The sequence below is a fragment of the Chiloscyllium punctatum genome, chromosome 24 (genome assembly GCF_047496795.1).
Source record: "Chiloscyllium punctatum isolate Juve2018m chromosome 24, sChiPun1.3, whole genome shotgun sequence".
In the NCBI taxonomy this organism is placed as follows: domain Eukaryota; kingdom Metazoa; phylum Chordata; class Chondrichthyes; order Orectolobiformes; family Hemiscylliidae; genus Chiloscyllium; species Chiloscyllium punctatum.
This window is the reverse complement of record NC_092762.1, coordinates 70,771,087-70,798,959: the sequence shown is the minus strand read 5'-3', so window position 1 is coordinate 70,798,959 and position 27,873 is coordinate 70,771,087. Positions and strand designations below refer to the sequence as shown.

At 40.8% G+C, this 27,873-nt stretch overlaps 2 protein-coding genes across 4 annotated transcripts in view; one reads left to right on the top strand and one right to left on the bottom strand.

The window, feature by feature from the left end:
* LOC140494682 (phospholipid hydroperoxide glutathione peroxidase-like) overlaps positions 1-13,906 on the bottom strand; it is a 41,401-nt gene extending 27,495 nt beyond the window's left edge. For both annotated transcript variants that reach the window (XM_072594152.1, XM_072594153.1), the window contains exon 1: positions 13,825-13,906. In XM_072594152.1, the coding sequence (XP_072450253.1) occupies positions 13,825-13,889 (65 nt within the window). In that variant the 5' untranslated portion in view covers positions 13,890-13,906. The remainder of the gene's footprint in view (positions 1-13,824) is intronic.
* On the top strand, positions 13,907-25,463 carry polr2eb (RNA polymerase II, I and III subunit E, b). Of its 2 annotated transcripts, none has more exons than XM_072594154.1 (8): positions 13,907-14,075; positions 19,355-19,529; positions 20,427-20,542; positions 21,480-21,560; positions 22,163-22,221; positions 22,953-23,031; positions 23,137-23,210; positions 25,325-25,463. In XM_072594154.1, the coding sequence occupies exons 1-7, from the start codon at positions 14,019-14,021 to the stop codon at positions 23,200-23,202; spliced, it is 633 nt and encodes a 210-aa protein (XP_072450255.1). In that variant the 5' UTR covers positions 13,907-14,018; the 3' UTR covers positions 23,203-23,210; positions 25,325-25,463. The 2 variants fall into 2 exon arrangements, with proteins under 2 accessions (XP_072450255.1, XP_072450256.1); XM_072594155.1 differs by lacking the exon at positions 13,907-14,075 and adding an exon at positions 20,254-20,308 and having other exon boundaries at positions 19,384-19,529.
* Positions 25,464-27,873: the final 2,410 nt, after the last annotated feature.

The window sequence follows — 27,873 nt, the reverse complement described above, 5'->3', positions numbered from 1 at the left end:
ATTCTAACTTGATTTCAAGGTTATGGGACCTGCTGTAGAGTTGGTGCACGAGATGATTGAGGAGTTTGCGAGAGGTGTAACGGCAAAGTCTCTCAGCGGAATCTGTTGTAGATCAACTTGAGTGGGTTTGTGATCCATAATCCTTTTGGTACCATGAGCATACCTAGCTGATCCAAGATTTATTACCTATCCTAGTTGACCTTGAGAAAGTTGTGGTGAGCAGATTTCATGAACCAACAGAAAAAGAAAACTAGCTTAGAGTCTAGGTTGATGTCTGTCTTGTGAGATGTTAGAGCAAGTTCATTTTGCATAACCACTGCATGCATACGGTGGAGAAAATAACTCTCATCTCAAAAGTTGAAATAGTTTGATGGCAGAGACTTCTCCATTTGAGTCTGTTCAAGATTGCTTTTGTCCATGTTTGGGATCCCACTAGCAAGCTCTGTGGTTGGCTTTCAGAACTTGGTTTTATTGGAATTTGTGATGCCCTCTGGTGAAGATCCTTGAATTCCGCTTACTGTAGAGTACAGTCTTTTATATACAGGATTCCTCCATGTGAACAATATGACCGACCAATCAAAGCTGAGCTATGAATAGCATGCTCTTCCTGCCAGCTATGTTGGTGTCCACATCGTTAAAGGACTGCTAGTCATAACTCATACCATAATATCATTAAATGGGACAAAAGACAGACACAGACCCCCCAAGGATTACTTTGACGAATATAAGGGCTGAACTCACACTGTTGGCATTATTCTATACCGCACTACAACTAAATGAACCAATCAATCCCTATCAATCTCAACTTGAATGCACTTAAGGACTAAGCATCCATACCCCTCTGCAAAATTCTAGAAATTCACCTGAGTGAAGAAATTTCTCTGTTTTATTCTACCTTCTCTTATTTCTTTTAGAGATTATCTTATTGCTGCTCCCACCTTGACTCGTTTACCAGTCGAGACAGCTTTACCTGACTTACTTTATCAAATCCCCTTCTGCAACATATGATTTTGTCCTAATCTTCATTAACTCTTCAGTACAGATCCTTTAATTAATATTACTTTAACACAGCTTAAAATTAGCTGGGAATGTAAAATAGGCATCAGTTCCAAACTTACCCTAATCCCATCAGGAAGTTAGGTTAAAACTTGGGTGGTAATGGCCCAAGGCTGAGAACGGGAGATTTTATTTGCCTTTTATTAAATAATGCACCACAAATCCCATAATTTGTAGCAAAATTAATACTCAGTCGATCACATTGCTAAATTTATCTTACGTATAAACTGGGTTAAAAAAAATTTAGCTTTGTTATTCATTATGCTATGTTCAAGTCTGTAATTGGGTGGCAATTTAGCAATTAAATTTACCAACTTAAATCTGGTTTATAATATTGTTCTGCAGTCTTTTATTTTGTACTTGTTCCATAAAGGACAGGCCAGCACACTGAATCAGCTCAGTTCATGTGGCTTGAAGTTAAATACAGGCCAGATGCTAATTGCAAAACTTTAGTCTGCTGACTATGATAAGATTACATTAAAGTAATTTGGATGGTCTAACCTAAAGCTTAGTAGATGCAATGCATATTACAGAGCAAACTTTTCTTCAGGAGTTGCTATCAAATTGTATTCAAACGCAAAAGAATCAAAAGGTTAACTGTATAATTAATAATTAGGATAGTTATTGTATGATATTGAAAATTAACATGAATACAATTTGACATGTCTTTCTGATATTTAAAATATTAGATTAGCCTTTGTGCCTGAAGCTATTTTATCGATGTCCACTCCAAAGAGTTGGTGCCACATTTTCAAAGGGCTGTGAGTTTGAGACCTGGGGGTTGGGGGAAATCACATCTACATAACACCTCCTTAAGCTTCTTAAGGGGCTTCTTCAGAGGTTTGTCTGTTGGGACTGCAATGGTACTTTTTTTCCTGGCGAGCTGGAACAGTCTTGTGTACGTTAGTGTACAGATGTTGGGGTCCCTGTGGGGTCCAACCAAATTTCTTCATAGTTATTTTTATACCTTGTGGGCGGCACGGTGGCATAGTGGTTAGCACTGCTGCCTCACAGCGCCAGAGACCCAGGTTCAATTCACTCCACAGTGACTGACTGTGTGGAGTTTGCACGTTCTCCCCGTGTCTGCATGGGTTTCCTCCGGGTGCTCCGGTTTCCTCCCACAGTCCAAAGATGTGCAGGTCAGGTGAATTGGCCATGCTAAATTGCCCGTAGTGTTAGGTAAGGGGTAGATGTAGGGGTATGGGTGGGTTACGCTTCGGCGGGGCGGTGTGGACTTGTTGGGCCGAAGGGCCTGTTTCCACACTGTAAGTAATCTAATCTAATCTACCAAATCTTGGGCTCACAAATGTACTATGGTCACTGGTCCTAACCTTGATATGCATGGCCACATTCCACGGCATTGAATTTCCTGGAATAAGAGTTACTTGCTCTCTTTGGCAAGACAACAGCAACATCCAAAATAGCTGTTGCCCATCTTTGTCATTGGTGCCTGGCTGGTAGTTCCTGCTTTCTGGAGATATACTGTCCTCTGGTTGGGCAACTTGCATTTATATATTATGTTACAAGAGCAATACAAGCAAGAAGCAATGTCAGGAACTAGGATTCATCTGGGTGTTGGGTCTTAAGTCCTATTCTGAAAAACCATCCTTTGGGCACAAAAATCTCAGCTGAAACTACAGTGCAATTCAAGGCAGTGTTGCTTTCGCACCTCTATAATTTCTGATGTTTTACATTAAATCAATCTGCTCCCAGGTGAACATAAGAGATTGTGACTCTATTTTGAAGAAGGACAAGACAGTGTATTCCATATCCTAATTATTATTTATTCAATGATCAACATAAATACAAATCATCTGGTCATTATCATATTACCATTCGTTGATCATGCTGTGTATAAATTGGCTTAATGATAACACTGATTGCATTTCAAATGTACTTCATTGACTGTAATGGGATGTCTAGCATGAAATGGGCTACAAAAACCCAGATTCTTAACGGTACAAGGGCCCAGAGATGTAGAAGGTTAAAAATGCTGATTGCTGAGTCCAGTGAAATAAAAAAAGCCCACAGCAGCTAATTTCATTCAATGCAAGATTACCCTTTAAATGACAGACAGGTCCCAACTGGCAGTCATACCATTTTGTGAAAACAACCTTGCCTGGTACTGCAGTAAATTGGGAGAAAGTGAGGACTGCAGGTGCTGGAGGGTCAAAGTCGAAAAGTGTGGTGCTGGAAGAACACAGCAGGTCAGGCAGCATCTGAGGATCAGGAGAGTCAATGTTTCAGGCATAAGCCATTTATCAGGAGTGTGGAGGGGGAAAGGGGCTGAGAGATAAATGGGGGATGGGGAGGGGCTGAGCCCAAGGTAGCTGGGAAGGCGATACGTGGATGCAGGTAGGGGGTAATTGTGATAGGTCAGTGAGAAGGTGGACAGATAGGGCAAGTCAAAAGGACAGTGCCAAGTTAGAAGGTTGGATCTAGGATGAGGTAGGGGGAGGGGAGATTAGGAAACAAGTGAACTCGATGTTGATGCCATGTGGTTGAAGGGTCCCAAGGGAGAAGATGAGGAGTTCTTCATCCAGTTGGTAGTTGGCTTTGATTTGGTGGTGAAAGAGTCCGAGGACTTGCATGTTCCCTTGCCATCGCAGGTGTAAAACCTGCGCCCAAACTTTTCCCCTCATCTCCTTCCAAGACCCCAAAGGATCTTTTCACATCTGGGACAGATTTTCCTGCGCATCCACCCACCTCATCCCTGCTCTTGATGTGGTCCTCTCTACATCAGGGAGAAAGGATGTCAACTCACAGAGCATTTCAGGGACCATCTCTGGGACATGCACACAACAACCCTCTGTCGCCAACCTCATCAACTGCCCCTCCTACTCCCCCAAGGACATGCAAATGAATGAGCAACAGGACCAAAGAACCCTGTATATCTAAAAATACTCAGGACTGGATAAAAAGAAGGTATGTAAGATGTACAAAGGGGGAGAATCAATGGAGACCCTAGTAGAAGGTTCAAGAGGAAATTTAAGAAAGTAATTAGGAGAACAAATAGGAAGGATGAAAAAATACTGACTGGTAATGTTAGGGAGAATCCCATGATATTCTACAAATATATCAGGAGAAGAGGATAATCAAAGAAAGAGTAGGGCCCATTAGAAAATCTGTACGTGGAACTGGTAGAATGTTACACAAATAATTCACATCTTCACTTGGGAGAAGGAAGCTACAAGTACAGAATTTGGGAAGGTGGGCTGTGAGGTTCTTCAGCAGATGATATAGGGAGTGAGAAAGTAATGAAGGTTTTGGCAGGTTTAAAAATCCCAAACCTAGATGACTTGTATTCCAAGCTGGTGTGGGAGTTAAAGGAGGAAATCACCCTAACCTAAATATTTAATTTTTCTCTAGCCACAGGGGAGGTGCCAGAGGATTGGAGGACTGGAGGCATGAATAGGGTGAATGGACAAAGTCTTTTCCTTGCAGTGGGGGAGTCCAGAACTAGAGGGCATAGGTTTAGAGTGAGAGGGGAAAAATTTAAAAGGGACCTAAGGAGCAACTTTTTCACGCAGAAGGTGGTACATGTAAGGAATAAGCTGCCAGAGGAATGGCTGGAGGCTGGTACAATTACAACATTTAAATGGCATCTGAATCGGTAGGTGCATAGGAAGGGTTTAGAAGGATCTGGGCCAAGTGCTGGAAAATGGGACTAGATTGGGTTAGGATATTTGGTCAACATGGATGAGTTGGACCGAAGGGTCTGTTTCTGTGCTGTACATCATGCAATTAACATGATTCCCCTTTTAAAGAAGGATGGTAAAGATGAGCCAGAGAATTACAGGTTTAGGAGTCTCGCATCAGCGGTAGGGAAGCTATTGGAAAAATTCCGAAGCAGAAAATTAATCTTCATCTAAAGAGGCAAGTTTGATCAGGGATAGCCAGCATAGCTTTGCCTAACAAATAAAGTCATAGAGATGTACAGCATAGAAACAGACCCTTCGGTCCAACTCATCCATGTTGACCAGATATCCTAACCTAATCCATTCCCATTTTCCAGCACTTGGCCCATATTCCTCTAAATCCTTCCTATGCATATACCCATCCAGATGCCTTTTAAATGTTGTAATTGTACCAGCCTCCAGCCACTTCCTATGGCAGCTTATTCCATACACACAACACCCTCCATGTGAAAAAGTTGCCCCTTTATAATTTTTTTTTATTTTTCCCCCTCACCCTAAACCTCTAGTTCTGGACTCCCCCACTGAATACTTTGTCTACTCACCCTATCCATGCCCCACATGATTTTGTAGACCTCTACAAGGTCACCCCTCAGCCTCCAACACTCCAGGGAAAAAAAGCCCCAGTCTATTCAGCCTCTCCCTATAGTTCAAATCATCCAACCCTGGCAACATCCTTGTAAATCTTTTCTGAACCCTTTCAGGTTTCACAACATCCTTCCGATAGGAAGGAGACCAGATTTGCACACAACATTCCAACAATGTCCTAGGAGGAAGTGAGGACTGCAGATGCTGGAGATCAGAGCTGAAAATATGTTGCTGGAAAAGACCAGCAGGTCAGGCAGCATCCAAAGAACAGGAGAATCAACGTTTCGGGCATTAGCCAATGTCCTGTCAAGCCACAACATGACCTCCCAACTCCTATACTCACTGCTCTGAACAATAAAGAAAAGCATACCAAATGCTTTCTTTATAGAGTCATAGAGATGGACAGCATGGAAACTGATCCTGCAGTCCAACTCGTCCATGCCAACCAGATATCCCAAATCAATCTAGACCCACCTGCCAGCACCTGGCCCATATCTTTCCAAACCCTTCCTATTCATATACCCATCCAGATGCCTTTTAAATTTTGCAATTGCACTCGCCTCCACCACTTCCTCTGGCAGCTCATTCCATACACATACCACCCTCTGTGTGAAAAGGTTGCCCCTTAGGTCTTTTTTATATCTTTCCCCTCTCACCCTAAACCTATGCCCTCTAGTTCTGGACTCCCTGATCCCAGGGAAAAGACCTTGTCTATTTATCCTATCCATGCCCCTCAACATTTTATAAACCTCTGGAAGGTCACCCTTCAGCCTCCAACGCTTCAGGGAAAACAGCCCTAGCCTATTCAACCTCTCCTTATAGCTCAACTCCTCCAACCCTGGCAACATCTTTGAAAATCTTTTCTGAATCCTTTCAAGTTTCACAACATCTTTCCGATAGGAAGGGGACTAGAATTGCAAGCAATATTCCAACAGTGGCCTAACCGATGTCCGGTACAGCCGCAACATGACCTCCCAACTCCTGTACTCAATACTCTGACCAATAAAGAAAAGCATACCAAATGCCTTCTTCACTACCCTATCTACCTGCGGCTCCACTTTCAAGGAGCTATGAACCTGCGCTCCAGGGTCTCTTTGTTCAGCAACACTGCCTAGGACCTTACCGTTAAGTGTATAAGTCCTCCTAAGTTTTGCTTTCCCAAAATGCAGCCACCTCACATTTATCTGAATTAAACTCCATCTGCCACTTCACACCCCATTGGCCCATCTGATCAAGATCCCGTTGTAATCTGAGGTAACCTTCTTCGCTGTCCACTACACCTCCAATTTTGGTGTCATCAGCAAACTTACTAACTGTATCTCTCATGCTCACATCCAAATAATTTATGTAAATGACGAAAAGTAGTGGACCCAGCCCTGATCCTTGTGGCACTCCACTGGTCACAGGCCTCCAGTCTGAAAAACAACCCTCCACCACCACCCTCTGTCTTCTACCTTTGAGCCAGTTCTGTATACAAGTGGCTAGTTCTCCCTGTATCCCGTGAGATCTAACCTTGCTAATCAGTCCCCCATAGGGAACCTTGTCGAACGCCTTACTGAAGTCCATATAGATCACATCTACCACTCTGCCCTCATCAATCCTCTTTGTTACTTCTTCAAAAAACTCAATCAAGTTTGTGAGACATGATTTCCCACGCATAAGTCCATGTTGACTATCCCTAATCAGTCCTTGCCTTTCCAAATACATGTACCTCCTGTCCCTCAGGATTCCCTCCAACAACTTTCCCACCATCGATGTCAGGCTCATTGATCTATAGTTCCCTGGCTTGTTCTTACCACCTTTCTTGAACAATGGCACCACGTTAGCCAACCTCCAGTCTTCCAACATCTCACCTGTGACTACCGATGATACAAATATTTCAGTAAGAGGCCCATCATTCACTTCCCTAGCTTCCCACAGAGTTCTAGCATACACCTAATCAGGTCCTGACTATCCTATCTACCTGCAACTCCATTTTTAAGGAACTATGAACCTGCACTCCAAGGTCTCTTTGTTCAGCAACTTTCCCAGGACCTTAAGACCAGTGCTTAAGTCCTGCTCTGATTTGCTTTTTCAAAATGCAGTACCTCACATTTATCTAAGTCTGGTGGAATTGTTGAAGGAGCTGACCAAGTGTGTTGATGAGGGTAGTTGATGTAGTTCATATGGATTTCAGCAAAGTCTTTGACAAGGTCCCACATGGGAGACTGATAAAGAAGGTAAAAGCATATTGGTTCAAAGGATAATTTGACAAATTGGGTCTAAATGTGAGGATCTGAAATCTGAATACAGGCTGCTGTCAGGAACAACCATTTAATACATGCTCTTGCTAACATAGGCAACAGTAAAATGGCTTCTTAATGCAAGTATCATGACAAAATGGCTTCTAGGCTACAAATTGACAATTTTGCTTAAAAGCTGCATAAAATGGCTTTTAACCCTGATAAAAGCTGCATACTTGAACTGACCACAGCTTGTCTCAGACAATGCTTCCTGTTGTTGGAGGGAATCCTGAGGGACGATGTACATGTATTTGGAAAGGCAAGGACAGATTAGGGGTAGTCAACATGGCTTTGTGCGTGGGAAATCATGTCTCACAAACTTGATTGAGTTTTTCTGAAGAACTATCAAAGACGATTAATGAGGGCAGAGCAGTAAATGTGATCTACATGGACTTCAGTAAGGTGTTCGACAAGGTTCCCCATGGGAGACTGATTAGCAAGGTTAGATCTCATGGAATACAGGGAAAACTAGCCATTTGGATACAGAACTGGCTCAAAGATGGAAGACAGAGGGTGGTGGTGGAAGGTTGTTTTTCAGACTGGAGGCCTGTGACCAATGGAGTGTCACAAGGATCGGTGCTGGGTCCTCTACTTTTTGTCATTTACATAAATGATTTGGATGCGAGCATAGGAGGTACAGTTAGTATGTTTGCAGATGACACCAAAATTGGAGATATAGTGGACAGCGAAGAGGGTTACCTCAGATTACAACAGAATCTTGACCAGATGGGCCAATGGGCAGAGAAGTGGCAGGTGGAGTTTAATTCAGATAAATGTGAGGTGCTGCATTTTGGGAAAGCAAATCTTAGCAGGACTTATACACTTAATGGTAAGGTCCTAGGGAGTGTTGCTGAACAAAGAGACCTTGGAGTGCAGGTTCATAGCTCCTTGAAAGTGGAGTCACTGGTAATGAAGGTGTTTGGTATGCAAACAAATCCCTAAAGATGGCAGGTTAATAGATCAGTTAAGGAAGCATAAAGGACACTTGCCTTTATCGTTGAGGCTTAGATTGTAAGAGCATAGATGTTATGTTGTGTTGTACATTACTTTATTGTATGCCATTCTGATCATAGGAAGGATGGGATTGCAAATGATGGGGTGCAGAGGAAATTTTCCAGGATAGTTCATTTTAGCTATCAAGGGAGGCTGGATAAGCTTGGGTTCTTTTGTTTGGAGTAGAGAGGTTGAGGGAACCTAATAAATGTTTCCAAGATTCTGAGTGGCACAGACAAGGTGAACAAAAATTAGTTGTTCCCCTGAGTTGAAGGGTTAATAATGAGAGGGGAACATGTGAAGGTAAAAGGCAGAAATTTGGAGAGCATATGAGGAAATGTTTTTTACCCTCAGGGTAACAGGGAGGGTCGATGAGGTGGGTAATCCTACAACCTGTAAAAAGTACTTGGAGTAGCATTTTAAAATGCCACAATGTTCAAGGCTATGGGCTGGAAAATGAGACACTATAGATTTAGTGTAGCTTTGATGATGTAGATTTGATAGGCTAAAGGGCCTCTTTACTGTATGATTCTAAGAAATAAGCATATTAAATAAAAAATCCTGGCCAATAATTTCCCAATTTGTAGCTTACAGAGAAGAAAAAAAAATTTTCATCTGTCAATTTGATGCAAATTAAGGCACAGCTGTTATATATGAGATAAGACTTTGCCAATAAACTGTAAGACAGACAACTTCCTATAAAACCAAACAAGTATTGTTTAAGTACGATATTTTTATAATGAAAACTATTTTTAAAAGATGAGGTTGATGCAATTTTACATCTCAGTCCAGGCTTCTGTTTAGTAATGTGTTAATTTGTAAGATGTGGAAATGGAGCTGATAATAAGAGAACAGACTCACATTTGAGGAGGATGGTTAAGCATGGATAGGTCAAAAGGTGGTTGTTTGATAAGAAACACAAGTTTCTACCACAATGCCTGTGGAGTCAGTGAATACTGCTACTCTGCTGTTATTGCAATTACTCCTGCAAATCTATTGTCATGGTAGATACGTTCTCATCAAACTGTTCATTGATATTATTACACACCTCAAGAGCAAGTGGGAATTCAACATAAGCCTCCTGTCTCAGAGGTAGGGACACTATCACTGCACCACAAAAGCCCATACAACTTTTATTGTATGCTCTGCTTGACTATCTGGTACCATCCTCACACTCCACTATAGCTTGTCTGCCCGCACTCTGTGACTTTTGTCATGCAACTGCCTGAATTGGAACTCCCCTTTTGCTACTTTCCACATTGCTTTCTAGAACAGCTTTTCAATTGTGATCAAGTGGCTAAAATAATGATAATTTTCCTCTTTGCTCTTATAGTTTCTTCCAAACTTCAAAACCCCTAATTTATTCCATAAATCTTCTCTTATTGTCCAGTTTTCTGAGGCACACAGGAAAGTCAATGGAATGGACCACATTATGAGATTTGTCCTCTGTTAACAAGAAAGTTCAAGCTTGTATTACATCCTTCATCTTCACAGAATTACTTCTATCTCTATCCTTTGTCTAACTTCTGCATCACACCTGCCATCTCCTGCTACCATCTGTCTAAAATAGACAAACCTATCAACTTGGATTAGTGGTGCTGGAAGAGCACAGCAGTTCAGGCAGTGCCTGAACTGCTGTGCTCTTCCAGCACCACTAATCCAGTATTTGGTTTTCAGCATCTGCAGTCATTGTTTTTACCTTGTTGTTTTAAACCTATCAACATGTTCCATTGTGACAGTATTCACTTTAATCTTCACTCTAGTTTGTAAAAAAATCTTTCTAACTGCTATAGTTTTAAGTTTTATTGGTATTTATACTCAAATCCACATTTCCAAACTTCTAGATTTTGCTTAATCCATGGTAAGGGTCTCTTCTGATTCTGCCAGTAATATTGCATGGTCACCATACCATAAGTTTGTTGTGCTATTGCCTCAAACTTTTATTCCTGAAACTGCACCTAATTCTTTTAATATTTGGTCTGTGTACAGATTGAATAACCTTTGTTCTACCTTGATTAAATGCATTGAGACACATCTTTTATCAGTGGACACAGGGTATGTTAATAAAAACCTTATGTCTCAACACTAATTGGTACCACTTTTGAAAAGTGGTCCTCCAATAGACTTTAAATCACTCAAAGACAAATTCAAGTGAACTAGTAACTGTGCTAGGTGGAAACCTAAAGTATCTACAGAATGGCCCCATGTTAATGGTAATGTCACCAGATGAATCATCCAGAAGCCTGTGTTAATTCTCAAGGGATGTGGGTTCAACTCCCAGCATGGCAGCTTATGGAATTAAATTTGATTAATAAAGTCTTGAATGGAAAGCTAATTGCAGTAATGATAACCATTAAATTATTTTTCTAAAATCATGTCTGGTTCACTAATTTTCACTAGAGAAGGAAATCCACCGTCCGAATGCAACTCCAGATCCAAAGTAATGTAGCTGGCTTTTGACTGTCTTCTGAAATAATCTGGCAAGCCATTTAGTTCAATGGTAATTAGGGATGGATGACAAATGTTGTTCTTGCCAGCAATGCGCACCTGGTGTTTGCTTGAGTTTATGACAGCAGTGAAGAGAGTATGGAGAAATATGCTCCTCTGAAGGATCATTATTCTAATTGTGCAGTTTTGGTTGTCTTATTTAAGAAAAGATGCCAGTGTGTTGGAGGCAATTCAGAGAAGGTTTGATACCTTATCTTATTGGCTTGATACCTTATCTTGCATGGAAAGGTTGGACATACTGGGCTTGTTTCAAACAGTAAGGAGTGCCTTGATTAAAGTGTATAACATCCAAAACATTCCTGACAAGGTGAACGCAGAAAGGATATTGTGTCTTATGAATGAGGCCAGAACTAGGAGGCACTGTTATAAATTAGGAATCATCCGTTTAGGACAGAGATGAGGTAAATTCTTTTCTCTGAGAGATGTGTGACTTTGGAACTCTGCCTCAGAGGCTGTGGAGGCAGATCATTGCATATTTTTAAGGCAGATGAGATCCAGATTCTGGTTAAACAAGGGAATCAAATGTTATCAGGATAGATGGGAATGTGGAATTTGATCTGATCTTACTAAATGGCAGCTGGCTTGTGAGTACAGAAGACTTGCTTCTGCTCCTAATTCATATACTGTATGTACATGTATGTTCATAGACTTGTTGTGGTGTCAAGGACAAAACACAACATTTCTGATGAAAAATTGCTAAAAACTACTCATTTAAAATAAACTTTATGATCACACATTTAGGTGCAGGAAATGTGAATGTCTCAGTTTGTATATCATCAACACCTTTTATTCTTCCATCCTGTGAAGATCCTAAATGAATTTAGTAAAGCGTTGCATCTGCATCATCATGCTGATTGATTTAGTGTGTTCTAATATTTGGAAACTTTGTCTGCAAGAAGGATGATAATGAGTGGCTAATCTGTATATTTTTTGGCCTCCATGGCAGTATTTCAAAGAGATGATTAAATACACTAAAATTGTCACGTGTCTATAAATACAATGCTATTAACTGCATTTTCACATCTCTACTTGCTGTATTTCTTCCCTATTGCTTGTTTTTTCCCATTATCAAGTCATTATTAGTGTATGTCACAACACTCATATGTTAAATATTCTATCAACAAAGGCTAAATACTACTCACTTAAGCAAACGTTTGCAGCTTTAACTTTTCTAGTCATAAATAGACTTCTTAATATACAGTATTCTAAGCTTCACATACAACCATCTCCATTTTTCTGTTTACATCTTGCCACTGTTTAACCTTCAGCTCAGTTCAGATGTCACAGTAAGTGCAACCATTATATGCTTTGTTTTTAGCAGATTTAGAAATGCCTCTCATATCTGATGTCTTCTCTGATTTGTTGATTGAGTTACCCCTTTGTTTCACAGAGGACAGCCTGGCATGTAATCCATGTTCACTTGTACAGCTCTTTCAGTGAACCTGCTTTTCTGTTTTCTATGAGCACCTACACTGTGTTGCCAAATCAAAACTGGATTGGCCGAATTTGGGCTATTCTTTTCAGATAAGTGCTTATTTAATTTGCTCATTATTGAGGGCGCATTCCCAGTAGCTGCAAACTTTTACATTGGGTATAAGAGCAAAAATTGCAAGGTACCATTGCTAGGCAGGTATATTCAGTGAAGTTGGTACATAACTTTGTCAAATGGGTTCATGTGACATGATCGTAGATTCCCTACCCCTGTGCCAAGAAGCCTGGGTTCAAGTTCTGCTTCAGAGGTTGTCATTAATTAGAAAATCTATACAATGTTGTCACCCTTGTTAGAAGCCATGTGAGTTACAACTTACAATTTCTGCCCACTGTTTTTTCTGCAGTTCTGAGCTCCTGAGGAAAATATAAACATTTTATGCATCATGTGGCCTAGTAATATTATTACTTGCTAGCATTCTAGACACTGAATGCAAGTTCATCAGTCTGTATGTTAAGATTTAGATCCAATAATTCTTACATTATAATTGTATCTTAAGTTGAGTATATGATAGTGTAAAAAAATGCAAACAAAAAGTACTGTCCAAGATCATTAAGTGAACAGCCATGAATCCAAAAAAGTGTACACATTGGATTGAAAAGCAAACCACATGGTAGAGGATTACCAGATCCTTCATGCCAGAGTTTGCAGAAGACCTGGGGCAGGACTTCTTCACATGGGAGCCCCAGTAGACAGCAGAAAGCTTCAGATGAGCACTTGGGAGAAAGAGCAAGGGTATTTCAACATTGAGACACTCCAAAGAGCTCCCTTCAATTTTATAAATTAATTGATAATACTAGCAACCGCTGGAGGAGGCTGCTTGGGGGTACCCATGATTGTACAGACTGGTGGAGTTAGTTCAATTGTTGAATTTAGGACTTCCTTGTGTTTCTTAATGATAACAAAACAGGAGGCCACTGGACGTTAGATCATCGAGTCATTGAGGTCTATAGCACAACTCCTTGGCACATTGAGTGATCAAAAACAACCACCTTACTATTCTAAACAAATTTTCCAACACTTGGCCAGTAGCCTTGGTATCCTAAGTGCACATCTCAATACTTCTTAAATGTTATGAGGGTTTCTACCTATTCAAATAAAACTAGACTAAATATCATCAGCAAGGAGAAATGTCATGCAAAATAAAAACACTACGATGAGGAGCTCGAAGATAACTATAGAGAGAGAAGTCTATCTATTCGCTCTAACGTACAATTTTGATTTCTCACTTGCCGACAGTCTGACCTGCGCGGAAGGAGTCCTGTGGAGCATGCGCATTGACACAGCACGCTCGGCGTTGTTGCTATCGCGCCTGCGCAGGCGGCCAACGTGCGCGCTCGGGGTTTCCGTTGTAAAGCAGCGTCTCGAGCGGAGCGGCCTCGAGCGGGGCGCCGGGGGGGAGTGGGAATGGACGATGAAGAGGAGACTTATCGCTTGTGGAAGATCCGCAAAACCATCATGCAGGTGGGCCGTCAGCAAACCTACCATCTATTCGCCTCCCTTTTACCCTCTCGCTCCGCGATCTACTTTGCCCCCCCCCCCCCCCACTTTGGCCACTTTCTCACCTCATCGTTCCTGATGGAGGGCTCCTGCCCAGAAACGTCTGTTTTCCTGCTCCTCGGATGCTGCCTGACCTGCTGTGCTTTTCCAGCGCCACTCTAATCTAGACTCTGATCTCCAGCATCTGCATCCTCGCTTTCGCCCACATTCTCAATGCCCCGCGCATCCCCTTGGCTTCCCACACACACACTCGTCTCCTTGGCCATTTTCTCACCCCTCCCCCACCCCCCTCCATCCCCTTGGCCACTTTCTCACCCCACCCCCTTGGCCCATCTGTATCCCGTCCTGTCCCCCCTCCCTTGGCCTCTCTCTCTATCCCTATAGGTGTGGACAGACTGCAGTAACAAGAAGCCTTTGCAAAACTGAATTTTATTAGAATTAGGGAGAAAAGTTTGGCTGCAGTCCTGCTTGGCATGTTGGAAGATGGTTGTGGTTCAAGTCCCACCTGCCTTTTGGAGGTGTATAACTTTTCAGAACAGGTCCGATTAGCAAACTAATGAACTGCTGTGGTGATGTCCTGAAGCTGCAATGACTGATGACTAACTATCATGACCATCTTTGTACATGCCAGGCATGATTCCAGCCAAAGTTTTCTCCCTGATTCTAATAAAGTCTAGTTTGCTAATTGACCTGAACAGAGAGTTTATACAACTCTGGACCAGGTGGGATTTGAACTTGCCTCTCTTAGCTCAGAGACAGGGAGGGCACGACCATTGTGCCACAAGATTCCTCTTTGTTAATTCATCATGAGAGGTATATTTAATTTACTTGTTGGGCTGTGTTACGACCCACCTCTGGAGCTGGTTGAACTGAGGCTTTCTAGCTCAGAAGTAGAGACACAATCATTGCACCACAAGAACCAGCAATTCAAAGGAGTTTCCTATGTTCAGCTAATCTTCTGCTTCCACTCCTCAATGAACCTGAGTGCTGTTACAGTCTGAAACAGACAGCGGGTCTGTCCATGTTCTTTCTTTCTGCAAGGAACAGTGCCCTGTATAATGAATATAGCTTGAATTGAATTGGCCTTATTGTAATGTACTTTAAATGAGTAGTGAAAAGTTTACAGTTGCTGCATTACAACACCATCCTATATACAAGGGTACCTAGGTACAAATACTTAATTTCAAATACTTAGGAAACAAAAAAGCAAATTAGAAAACTAAAGAAATAGTCTGTTTTAGGTCATAGTGAACTTTTTACAACTTTATTTTTCAAATTTATTTCTATTTAATCTTTCTGACCCAGTGCGTACTGGCACCTGGCTTTAAGCGAGACCTCTGTTGCCTTGTTGCTGCCTGCGCTGGAGTCACCCCACTTTAAGTATTATCTCTTCACCGCTAGACACATTTCATTAATGCCACTGAACCCATACTGTTCCTGCAACCAAGAGTCCTGGCCTTGAGGCCAAGCAGGCAGCTGCCGAGCCACAAGTCCCACTTCAGCGGCAGATGTCAGCTTGCTGGTGCCACTATCCAGTACATGCTGATGTGCCACACTGAACTTGAATGACAAAATTAAATTAATTGCCAGTCTAATTGCTCCCTCATTTAGGATTGTCCTTCAAATTTGTCAGTTGCAGATTTGATCAAATATTAGACATTATTGTGAGTTTTGCATGCTTGGACTGTTTAGGTAATCATAGTTTGCTTGTTGCAAATAGCAGAGGGGAAATGCTATTTGGGATGTATATTGGAAGCTACGCTAATACAAAGGGCCCTGTTGTTTGTAGACAGAAGATGTACATGCAATGTTCCTGTTTCAATTGAGCAAAATAGGGGTTACAGCATTGGGCTAGGTAACAGCAAAATCAGTCAACTGCCTGCTTCAAAATTTGTCAAGTTTGGCATTAACTGTGTGGCAATGCCTCTACCAGTCAGAATACTTGCCAACTATTTGGCATTCCTTTTCCTTCTGCACTATAATATTAGTTTGTACTTTCAAACTGTATGCTTGTGAAATGCCCTGATACGCTTTGAGAAGATTTATAGCTCAGGTTGAGGTTTTGGATGTAGGTTTGCTCGCTGAGCTAGAAGGTTCATTTCCAGACATTTCGTCACCCTACTAGGTAACATCTTCAGTGGGCTTCAGGCAAAGCAATGCTGATAATTCCTGCTTTATATGTTTGGGTTTCTTTGGGTTGGTGATGTAATTTCCTGTGGTGACATCACTTCCGGTTCCTTTTCTCAGGGGTGGTAGATGGGGTCTAACCCGATGTGTTTGTTTATAGAGTTCCGATTGGAATGCCATGCTTCTAGGAATTCTCATGCATGTCTTTGTTTGGCTTGTCCTAGGGCGGATGTGTTGTCCCAGTCGAAGTGGTGTCCTTCCTCATCCGTACGTAAGGATACTAATGAGAGAGGGTCATGCCTTTTTGTGGTTAGCTGGTATTCATGTATCCTGGTGGCTGGTATTCTGCCTGTTTGTCCAATGTAGTGTTTGTTACAGTCCTTGCATGGTATTTTGTAAATGACATTAGTTTTGCTTGTTGCCTGTATAGGGTCTTTCAAGTTCATTAGCTGCTCTTTTAGTGTTTTTGGTGGGTTTGTGGGCTACCAAGAGGTCTGAGTAGTCTGGCAGTCATTTCCGGGATGTCTTTGCTGTTGGGAGAGTGGCTAGGGTTTCTGGACGTGCTTTGTCTGCTTGTTTTGGGTTTGTTGCTGAGAAATCGGCAGACTGTCTTCATTGGGTACCCATGTAAACAGCCCTGTTTACATCAATCAACATTAACCTGACCAAGGAAACACTGACTACGCTATTAGAAGACCCAAAGACACATACACCAAACATCACTAACTTCATCAACAAGGAAAGTATCATCAAGCTAGTGGACCTACACCTTAGCACACACTTCACCTTCAACAAAACCTACAGACAAACCAACCGAACACCCATGGGAACTCCGATATCAGGGTTCTTAGCAGAGGCAGTAATGCGGAGACTTGAACAAACAGATCTGCCAACTATCCAACCCAAAATTTGTGTCCACTACGTGGATGACACCTTTGTCATCACTACACGAAATAAATTAGAGGAAATCTTCAACACCATCAATAATGCCCTTACAGGCGTAAAATTCACTAAAGAGGGAGGAAAACAACAACAAACTGCCATTCCTAGATGTTGCAGTAGAGCGAACAGCAAATGGGGAACTTCAAACCAGCGTCTACAAGAAAACAACACATACATATCAAATATTGAACTACGGAAGCAATCATCCCAACATCCACAAATGAAGCTGCAACAGAACATTTATTTCAACGAGCCAACACACACTGCAGCACAGAGGAACTACGCAGAGCAGAGGAAAATCACCTATACCGTGTATTCAAAAAGAATGGGTACCCAATGAACACAGTATGCCATTTTTTATTTTCTCAGCAGCAAACCTAAACAAGCAGACAAAACATGCCCAGAAACCTAGCCACTCTCCCCTACATCAAAGACATCTCTGAAATGACTGCCAGACTACTCAGACCCCTTGACATCATGGTAGCCCACAAACCCACCAACACACTAAAACAGCAGCTAATGAACTTGAAAGACCCTATACAGACAACAAAGAAAACTAATGTCATTTACAAAATACCATGCAAGGACTGTAACAAACATTACATTGGACAAACGGGCAGAATACCAGCCACCAGGATACATGAACACCAACTAACCACAAAAAAGACATGACCCTCTCTCACTAGTATCCTTACATTCGGATGAGGAAGGACATAATTTTGACCACAGGAGATGACATCATCACCCAAAGAAATCCAAACATTAGAGTAGATTACTTCAACCCAACAAGTCCACACCGATCCTCCACCGAGCAACCCACCCAGACCCATTCCCCTACATTTACCCTTTCACCTAACACTATAGGCAATTTAGCACAGCCAATTCACCTAACCTGCACACCTTTTGGACTGTGGGAGGAAACCGGAGCACCTGGAGGAAACCCACGTGGACATGGGGAGAATGTGCAAACTCCACACAGACAGTTGCCCGAGGGGGGAATTGAACCCGGGTTTCTGGTGCTATGAGGCAGCAGTGCTAACCACTGAGCCACTGTGCTGCCCCAAATCAAGGCTAACACTTAGTGATTAGATTCCCTACAGTGTGGAAACAGGCCCTTCGGCCCAACAAGTCGACACCGACCCTCCGAAGAGTAACCCACCCAGACCCACTCCCTCTGACTAATGCATCTAACACAATGGGCAAATTAGCTTGGCCAGTTCACCTGACCTGCACATCTTTGGATTGTGGGAGGAAATCAGAGTACCCGGAGGAAACTCACGCAGACACAAGGAGAACATGCAAACTCCATACAGTCGCCCGAGGCTGGAATCGAACCTGGGTCCCTGGTGCTGTGAGGCAGCAGTGCTAACCACTGTGCTACCACACCGCACTACAAAATGGTTAATTCAACCTTGATTAGATTCCCTACGGTGTTGAAACAGGCCCTTTGGCCCAACCAGTCCACACTGACCCTCCGAAGACTAGCCTATCCAGGCCCCTTTCCCTCTGACTAATGCACCAACACTATGGGCAATTTAGCATGGCCAATTCACCTGACCTGCACATCTTTGGACTGTGGGAGGAAATCCACGCAGACATGGGGAGAACGTGCAAGCTCCACACAGTCGCCCGAGGCTGGAATCTAACCTGGGACCCTAGTGCTGTGAGGCAGCAGTGCTAACACTGAGCCACCATGAAAGCAGGAATTATCAGCAGTGCTTCGGCTGAGGCCCACTGAAGATGTTACCTAGTAGGGTGACGAAACGACTGGAAATGAACCTTCTAGCTCTGCGAGCAAACCTTCATCCAAAATGTCCTGATGAGCCCAAAATCAAAAGCCTTATCACAATTTTGTTTTGAGTGCTTTCTTGCTGCGTGTTTAATGTTAGTGTTAAACGGGTGAATAAATTGCCTGCTAATGGACTATAAACTATTACCTTGAGAAACTTTCAATTTCCGGTATCTTGACAATCCTTGCTTCAATCTGCATTTTAGTATCAGCAAAATCACCCTTTGGCTGCAACAGGATTCTGAATTTGCCCTTTGGGCAACATGTTCCATATATTTTACATTTTTTCCTTGATCAGTATAGTTAGAATAATTAGAACAATTTTTTAAAAACTGACAACTGGTGATAAGTATTTAAAGGAATTTTTATCCTATGGAATTTACAGCTTTGCCATGATCGTGGATATTTGGTGACACAAGATGAATTGGATCAGACACTGGAAGAATTTAGGGGTCAATTTGGAGATAAGCCAAGTGAAGGGCGGCCACGACGTTCAGACCTTACTGTGCTTGTTGCTCATAATGATGATCCCACTGATCAGATGTTCGTTTTCTTTCCAGGTATTTAAGCTAAAGTATTTGTTGTTTTTCCTTTTTCCTCTGCATTTAAGGGTTGAATCACTTGTAATCCATCTTTCCACCATCACTCAGCATGTTTACCAGTAGCTGGTAATCAGGAGAAATATATGATTACCCCATGGATGTGTAAGGTCATGAAGGTCTTGTGGCACAAAGGCAGTATTTCTATCTCTGGGCCTAAAGGCTTGGGTTCAAGTTCCACCCACTCAGAAATATGACACACTGCCTGTGAACAAGATGATAAGAAAATGTGTGCAAGTTAATGTAGATATCTAGTCTTAAGCAACCGGATCCAAATGTGAGAAGGTATGTCTGCATTATGGTACTTTTGCATTCTTCTCATAGCAATTGTTAACTATAATACCGCACGTTTTCCTGGAATCACATACGTGGCGTTTGAGATCTGTTCTTCTGATATGAACAACACTTCCAACTCCTATCCCACTGCATATACTGCCTTAAATTAACTACTAAACATGACTAGCAAGCCTATTGACTTGTTTAATTGGCGGGGCAGTGTGTGTCTTCAATTGTTCAATCAAGAATCAGTGTCACTTCAATAGTGACAACTCTATTCCTGTTAATATTCCTCACATGATTTGAAAAGATGAAGTGGCCCAACCCCACTTGAGATGAGTGACATTTACAAAATGAATGGGAGTGTGATATCAGACTTGAAATGTTAACTCTGTTTCTCTGCTCACAGATGCTGCCAGGTCTGCTGAGTGGGTCTCCAGCATTTTCTGTTTTATATTCGCTAGGTAGTATTTATTAGTCTACTCAATGAAAATAGCATATTGTTGCTTTTTTCAACTGATTTTTCCCTGTGAACAATGTAGACTTGTTTGAAACTGATATTAAAAAATGTTCCTTTATTAGAGGAGCCAAAAGTTGGGATCAAAACCATTAAAATGTATTGTCAACGCATGCAGGAAGAAAATATTACCAGAGCCATCATTGTGGTACAACAAGGGATGACCCCATCAGCAAAGCAGGTATAAAGTGAAAATTTAACTATTACAAAAATTTGCTGAAGTATTTTTTTCTTCTGCTTGCTTGCTGTTAATTTTCAGTTATCAAGTGTACAAACAAATAAGATAGTGGAAAAATAAACTAAATTATGCAGAGTATTAAAATAGAAATTCTTGCTAATGTGAAGTTAGGTAGTATCAGCGATCCTCACAAGGTAATCAGGTCAATTTCATGTCTGCCTTGTCCTTTTCCCTTCAAGACAGTACTATAATAGATGAAATTCATATCCTAAATATTGTGGTTGTTTGGACTATACTAATGATTGCTGTGAACCAGCATGTGACTTAGATTGAGGTGTACCATCCTAAATGATGCTTAGTGAGAAACCGTTTTTGCTTATTGTGGAATCTAGGACTAGGGAACTTAGGTCTAGACATTCATAGTGAAGTTGCAAAATGCTTTCACATGTAAAAGCTAGCAGTTTGTACATTTCCCATAAATATCATTTGAGGCTAGATCAGTTGTTAATTTTAGAACTGGGAGTGATAGATTTTAATAGATAGACTTATTTAAAAATGTGAGGCAAATGGGATTATACAGATTGGGGCATTATTGTTATGCAATGACTGAAAATGTTGGAGTGGTTACATGGCCTACTCTTATTTTTATAGAGCATCCTTCCCTTTTACTGGAAAAGGAGAAATGAAAAACTTTGGTATCTTCAAATTTACTATGTTTATTGTTGCACAGTGTTAGTTTTGGATGCCTTTACATTGTGCAAAATTTTGGAACATTTAAAAAGCAAGAGAAGTGTTTGCTCACAGGGGAGGAGTGTTCTGTCCGCTTCTGAGCCTGGTGACTATAAGAGAGAAATGTGGTACACGATTGAGGAAAACAATGTTTTTGACAGTAAAATGAACATAATCCCAAATTATTTTTATTTCATTTCTTTTTGTTCAGTCTCTTGTTGACATGGCTCCTAAGTATATCCTTGAGCAATTCCTTCAACAGGAACTCCTAATTAACATTACAGAACACGAGGTGAGTTTTTAAAAAACTTTCTTGAAATATATAGTGGTTTGAAGATCAAGCTACTATTCGGAGTCTTAAGCAACAAAATATACAAATGATCCTCCATGTTTGATCTAACCTTTATTTAACCATTTAATCAAATCTATTCTAATTCACATTTTAAAAACTTTTCTTCACAATGTATATGATTGGACATAGTGTAACCTTTGTCATGAACTTGGCTTTGTTATTTAATCAAGAATATTTTGGATTTCAAAAACGTTATCCAGCCGAATTCTGTTTTTGAATAAACTGGAAATACTCAGCAGGTTTTATATTTTGTTTTAAAATCCTACACAAATATTATACACATCATGTGCATAAACCTTGATGTAAACTTTTCTAAATGATGATTTGCATTAAAATAGTTCTCTTGGTCAGTTTTTTACCTGCACTGATTTCTTTTCTTTAAAGAATATCAGGTGCTCTCCCATAGTAGTATGATGAAAGTAACTCATAAGTATGCACTGGGGAAATATTTGAAATTTTACAATCAGAATATCGAATCTGTCAGGCTATCTAAAGTAGATCCTGTTTTCTGTAAACAAATTGAATGTAATTATGTCCTTTAGCTTGTTCCAGAGCACATAGTCATGACCAAGGAGGAAGTTACAGAGCTACTGGCACGATAGTATCCTTTGTGTGTTATATTGAAAATATTTAACATTTCAAATGATGCAGCTCTGCTCTTTGATTTATCAGAGTTGTGCTTTTCCAAACATTACATTGACAATGTGACCAAAGTTAATTTTTGAGGTTTGCACTTCAGTAATACACGAACTGAATTTTGGAATTTCTCATGGGTGTTTTCAAGTCCCAATTTTACATTAAGTTTTACTGTGTAGAATTGTTCTTTGTGCTGCCCTTTAACTTCTCTGCAGTATTTATGTTTTGTATTCTTCTTCTTGCAAATCTGCAGTTATCCTATGCTCTGTTTCCAGAACTTAGAATGTACACGTTCCTGTTCATGGAGAGAACTTCACCTTTCTTCACCTTGCTATGAAGAAAAACACCAATCTTCTGAATTTACAATTTGGCATTATAGATGTAAGATCTCCTTAAAAGATTTGTTGATGGGTTCCTTTCTGCTACCTTTACTGAATGTCTTTATTCTTATCAAGTGATGTCACCCTTGAGCACAAACATTAGCAAGATTTTATGACCACATCAGGAAAAGCATGTTTTCTCACTTGATTTCCACACCGTCTGCCAGCAGTAATCATTAGATCATTACTGATATGTATTTTTAACGTGACCAAGAAAAAAGTTGTAAATAATGAACATTGGTCACTTAACAGAAAATAAGGAACTATCTCAACATTTTGCTGGGTTACAATTATTTGCTTTAAGTATGTTTACCAGTAAGTTAAAGGAGAGCCAGTTGCCAAGAATACAAGCAGGTGATCCAGTGGCACGATACTTTGGATTGAAAAGAGGACAGGTTTGTTGCTGTATATTGTACAAATCTTGAATCATCAAGTGCATCATTGCAATTGGTATAAGACATTCAAGTGGCACTCCAGATTTTTTGCTATTTCTTTTATAGGTGGTTAAGATTATAAGACCTAGTGAGACTGCAGGAAGATACATTACCTACAGACTTGTGCAGTGAAACACACTGTAAGTATGTTTTAAAACCTTTGACAAATATATACCCATCAACTTCTTCATGCCTGTCTCTCACTTGCAACCAGTATTTATAATCATAGAAAAATCAGAGTTAAACCAAATACATAACTGTATTCTCTCAATCACCTAAGTTGCTTGCTACATGTCTTTTAACATTGCTTCTACCTCAGATAATCATTAAAACCCACATTCATATCTTTTTATCACTTCCCTGATTTGCGCATTAAAGTACACTCCTGGCCATCATTCATCTTTTTAAAACTTAAGAACATGAGGAGAGGAGGAAGCAGTTTGGCCCATTGAGCCTACTCTGCCATTTAATATCATAATGGATTTTTAAAAAATCTTGGCCCCAACTCCCCTTTTTCCGGTTTCATAACCCTTTGACCAATTATTTAAAAATCTATCCATCATCTTTAAACTTACTTGGTGGCCTGTACGCTGGGTGATGAATTCTACAGATTCTTAAACCTTTACAGAAGTCCTCATCCTCAAATCTGCTTCCCTCTTATTGTAAAACTATGACCCCTCTTTCTAGATTGGACATTGCCATTGTGGGGCCATTCTATGCCTACTTTGCCAATCCCCTTTTTAATACCATTTTAATATACTTTTAATTAGATTTCCTCTCATTCAGACATTGCTGGAAATGCTCAGCATGTCAAGCAATACCTATGGAGGGAAAGCAGAGTTAATGTTTTGGGTCCAGTGACCACTTCCAGGAATTTAATTTTATTCAAAATAGTTCATAAACTAACTATATAAGGCATAAGGCCTTTATCAGGAGAAGACCATATTGTCTCTGGAGCAATGATGCTCTTCTAGCTCAGCACCATTTCCCTAACTTTATTCTGAGAGGTCAAAATCTTTCTATCTCTGACTTCATTAGAATTTATTTAATGGTGGAGGGCTATCAACTCTCTAGGGTAGCTCCAAGGTTTGATACCCTGTGTGTGAAGAAATCTCAATTCCATCTTAAATAACAAAATATTTAACCTTTAACAGTAACAGGAAAACTATAGTACTCAAACTTTTAGCTTCCATTTAGCATAGAACAAAGGCTAAGTAGTCCCTGTGCTAAATGGAAGTTACTGTATGTGACCCTAACTTTAGAATTTGTTTTTCTTGCTGCGGTCTATTATATTCACCTGAACATCAATTTTTCAGCATAATCTATTGGTGAAGTAGGGTAAAAAGCTCATCTACCATCTTGAATAACTGACTTCTCTTGGAATGCAATTTTAGGTATGTGGTGAACAAGTCCAGAGTGCTGAATGAATTCATCTTTCTCTCCTAAGATTGGCTATGACAGTTCAAATTTTCAAAAAGTGTTAATTTTAATTAGCTTTACACATGGTAAAGGGCAATGAGAAGCCAAGCCAACCAGTTCTCTTAAATTGATCAAAAATTAAGGTATTTATTGTATACTCACTTGGTTAAAAGTATCAGCTTGATTAAAAGATTAAAATGCCTTGAATTCCATGACATAATATACCCACTAGTATGTAAGCAAACAGACCAGGCTCGAGTGATAGGAAGGCAAAATTTAAAGTTTGTTTTGAAATTTTGGTGAAGTAGTAGCCAAGCTTGATCTTCTGGAGGAGTTTTCTCAAATTGAAGTTTGTCTTTTTCCATGAGTGGGCACAATAGTACTTGAAGTTCTGTTTATTTTCACTGTGAGGCTTTTGATGGATGTGGGGTCAGAAAAGACATGAAAGAGGAATGCAGTTGTTCCATTGTGAAAGCTTTATTGATACTGCTTTTTTTTTTAAACAAACGCAAACTTACAATATTAGTTCTTCCCGATTAGGGTTTTGAATATGCCAGCTGGCAGTGGTACAGAAATGAGGAAATCCATATTAACTAAAGATTTTTAAATCTTGCCGACTATCATGGCTATCAAGGTGCCATTTGGGCTTCTTTTTGTCCTGGGTAGTTTCTGTAGAACAACTGTTTGTTATCCTTGTTCAAATGAAAGCAAGTGTGAAATCCTGTATAATCCATATATTAAACTTCATGACACATGGCAAACTTAAAACTAGTCCAATTTAACCGATGTCAAATGTAAAGGAAAGGCGAGACTAATCTTTTTCTCTCCTCTCTAGGTATGAAACTGGCATCAACCACAAGGCAAACATTGAAAACTTCAAGTTGTTGCTGCTTTTTACTGACTTTTGATTTGAACAATGGATGGTCTTTCAGTTCACGGTTAATTTTTATCAATAAACATTTTCATAAAAGCAAGATATTTAAGTGTTAAATATTAAATCAATTAAATTCTGTTGAGAAGTAGGAGCATTTTACTGCATGGGATTTTATACAGTGAACAATTGAATAGTTGACGTCCACTGAGAGTTAGTGACTGGGTTGACAATGTCAAATGCTCTTTAACAGAATAAATGGACCAGTTAAGCAAGATTTCTTTCCATAAAGTTGGGGAATTGAATGCTTTTGTTGCAGAAAATAATTGAGGCAAAGACAACTGTTTAAAGTGGAAGTTAAGTAACAGTCTTGGTGTGTTGCTTTTAACATAAACATGACTCAAGAAATTTCGAGAGCACAGTCTCAAACTGAAGTTAGGACTTGGATGACTGAAGGTGCATGTGATAAAGGTAGGTAAAGATTAGCGAGTTCATAAAATTCCAAAATTGGAATTTTTTTCAATGATTGTGGGGTTTGAAGAGTTTGAATGAAATGCTTATTTCTGCAAAAATGTAGGGCAAAGGCAATAGGCATAATTTTCGATTGCTGTCAAAGAACTGGCACAGGCACCCTCGTTATGTAAGGAATTCTACAGAGCTTCATGTTAGTTCGGTGATGTGTAGGATGTATCAACCAGTATCCTTTCAAGAATGTTAAACTCGCTATAACTTTCAAATTTAAATTTTCAGCTTGGATACATACCTTGGAGTCAGGGCCACGCAGAAGGACCCTGGTTGCCCATCAGCTCCAAGACTGGCTTTATAAAGGGTATAGAACATAGAACAGTACAGCACAGAACAGGCCTTTCAGCCCACTATGTTGTGCTGACCATTGATCCTCATGTATGCACCCTCAAATTTCTGTGACCATATGCATGTCCAGCAGTCTCTTAAATGTCCCCAATGACCTTGCTTCCACAACTGTTGCTGGCAACGCACTCCATGCTCTCTCAACTCTTGTGTAAAGAACCCGCCTCTGACATCCCCTCCATACTTTCCTCCAACCAGCTTAAAACTATGATCCCTCGTGTTAGCCATTTCTGCCCTGGGGAATAGTCTCTGGCTATTGACTCTATCTATGCCTCTCATTATCTTGTATACGTCAATTAGGTCCCCTCTCCTCTTTGTCTCCAATGAAAAATGTCCGAGCTCAGTCAACCTCTCTTCATAAGATAAGCCCTCCAATCCAGGCAGCATCCTGGTAAACCTCCTCTGAACCCTCTCCAAAGCATCCACATCTTTCCTATAATAGGGTGACCAGAACTGGACGCAGTATTCCAAGTGCAGTCTAACCAAAGTTTTATAGAGCTGCAACAAGATCTCACGACTCTTAAACTCAATCCCCCTGTTAATGAAAACCAAAACACCATATGCTTTCTTAACAACCCTGTCCACTTGGGTGGCCATTTTAATGGATCTATGTACCTGCACACCAAGATCCCTCTGTTCCTCCACACTGCCAAGAATCCTATCCTTAATCCTGTACTCAGCTTTCAAATTCGACCTTCCAAAATGCATCACCTGGCATTTATCCAGGTTGAACTCCATCTGCCACCCCTCAGCCCATCTCTGCATCCTGTCAATGTCCTGCTGCAGCCTACAACAGCCCTCTATACTGTCAACGACACCTCCAACCTTTGTATTGTCTGCAAACTTGCTGACCCATCCTTCAATCCCCTCATCCAAGTTATTAATTAAAATTACAAACAGTAGGGGCCCAAGGACAGAGCCCTGTGGAACACCACTCACCACTGACTTCCAGGCAGAATATTTTCCTTCTACTACCACCTCTGTCTTCTGTTGGCCAGCCAATTCTGTATCCAGACAGCTAAGTTCCCCTGTATCCCATTCCTCCTGACCTTCTGAATGAGCCTACCATGGGGAACCTTATCACATGCCTTGCTGAAGTCCATATACACCACATCCACAGGTATGCAGTAGAAAATTTACAAACTAGGATTGTGAGAGTTTTGCATAGAACAGTAACGAGGATGCTAGAGAGCAGAGGTTTAGGGTGAGAGGTGAAAGATTTAAAAGGAATATAAAGGGCAACCTTTTCCACGCAAAGGGTGGTGTTTATGGAATGAGCTACCAGAGGAAATGGAGACTGGTACAGTTACAATACTTAAAAGGCATCTGGAAGACTGATATGGGCCAAGTGCTGACAAATGGGATTAGATTAATTTAGGATATCTGGTCAGTATGGATGAGTTGGACTGAAGGGTCTGTTTCAGCATTAGATTAGATTACTTACAGTGTGGAAACAGGCCCTTCGGCCCAACAAGTCCACACCGCCCCGCCGAAGCGTAACCCACCCATACCCCTACATTTACATTTACCCCTTACCTAACACTATGGGCAATTTAGCATGGCCAATTCACCTGGCCTGCACATCTTTGGACTGTGGGAGGAAACCGGAGCACCCGGAGGAAACCCACGCAGACACGGGGAGA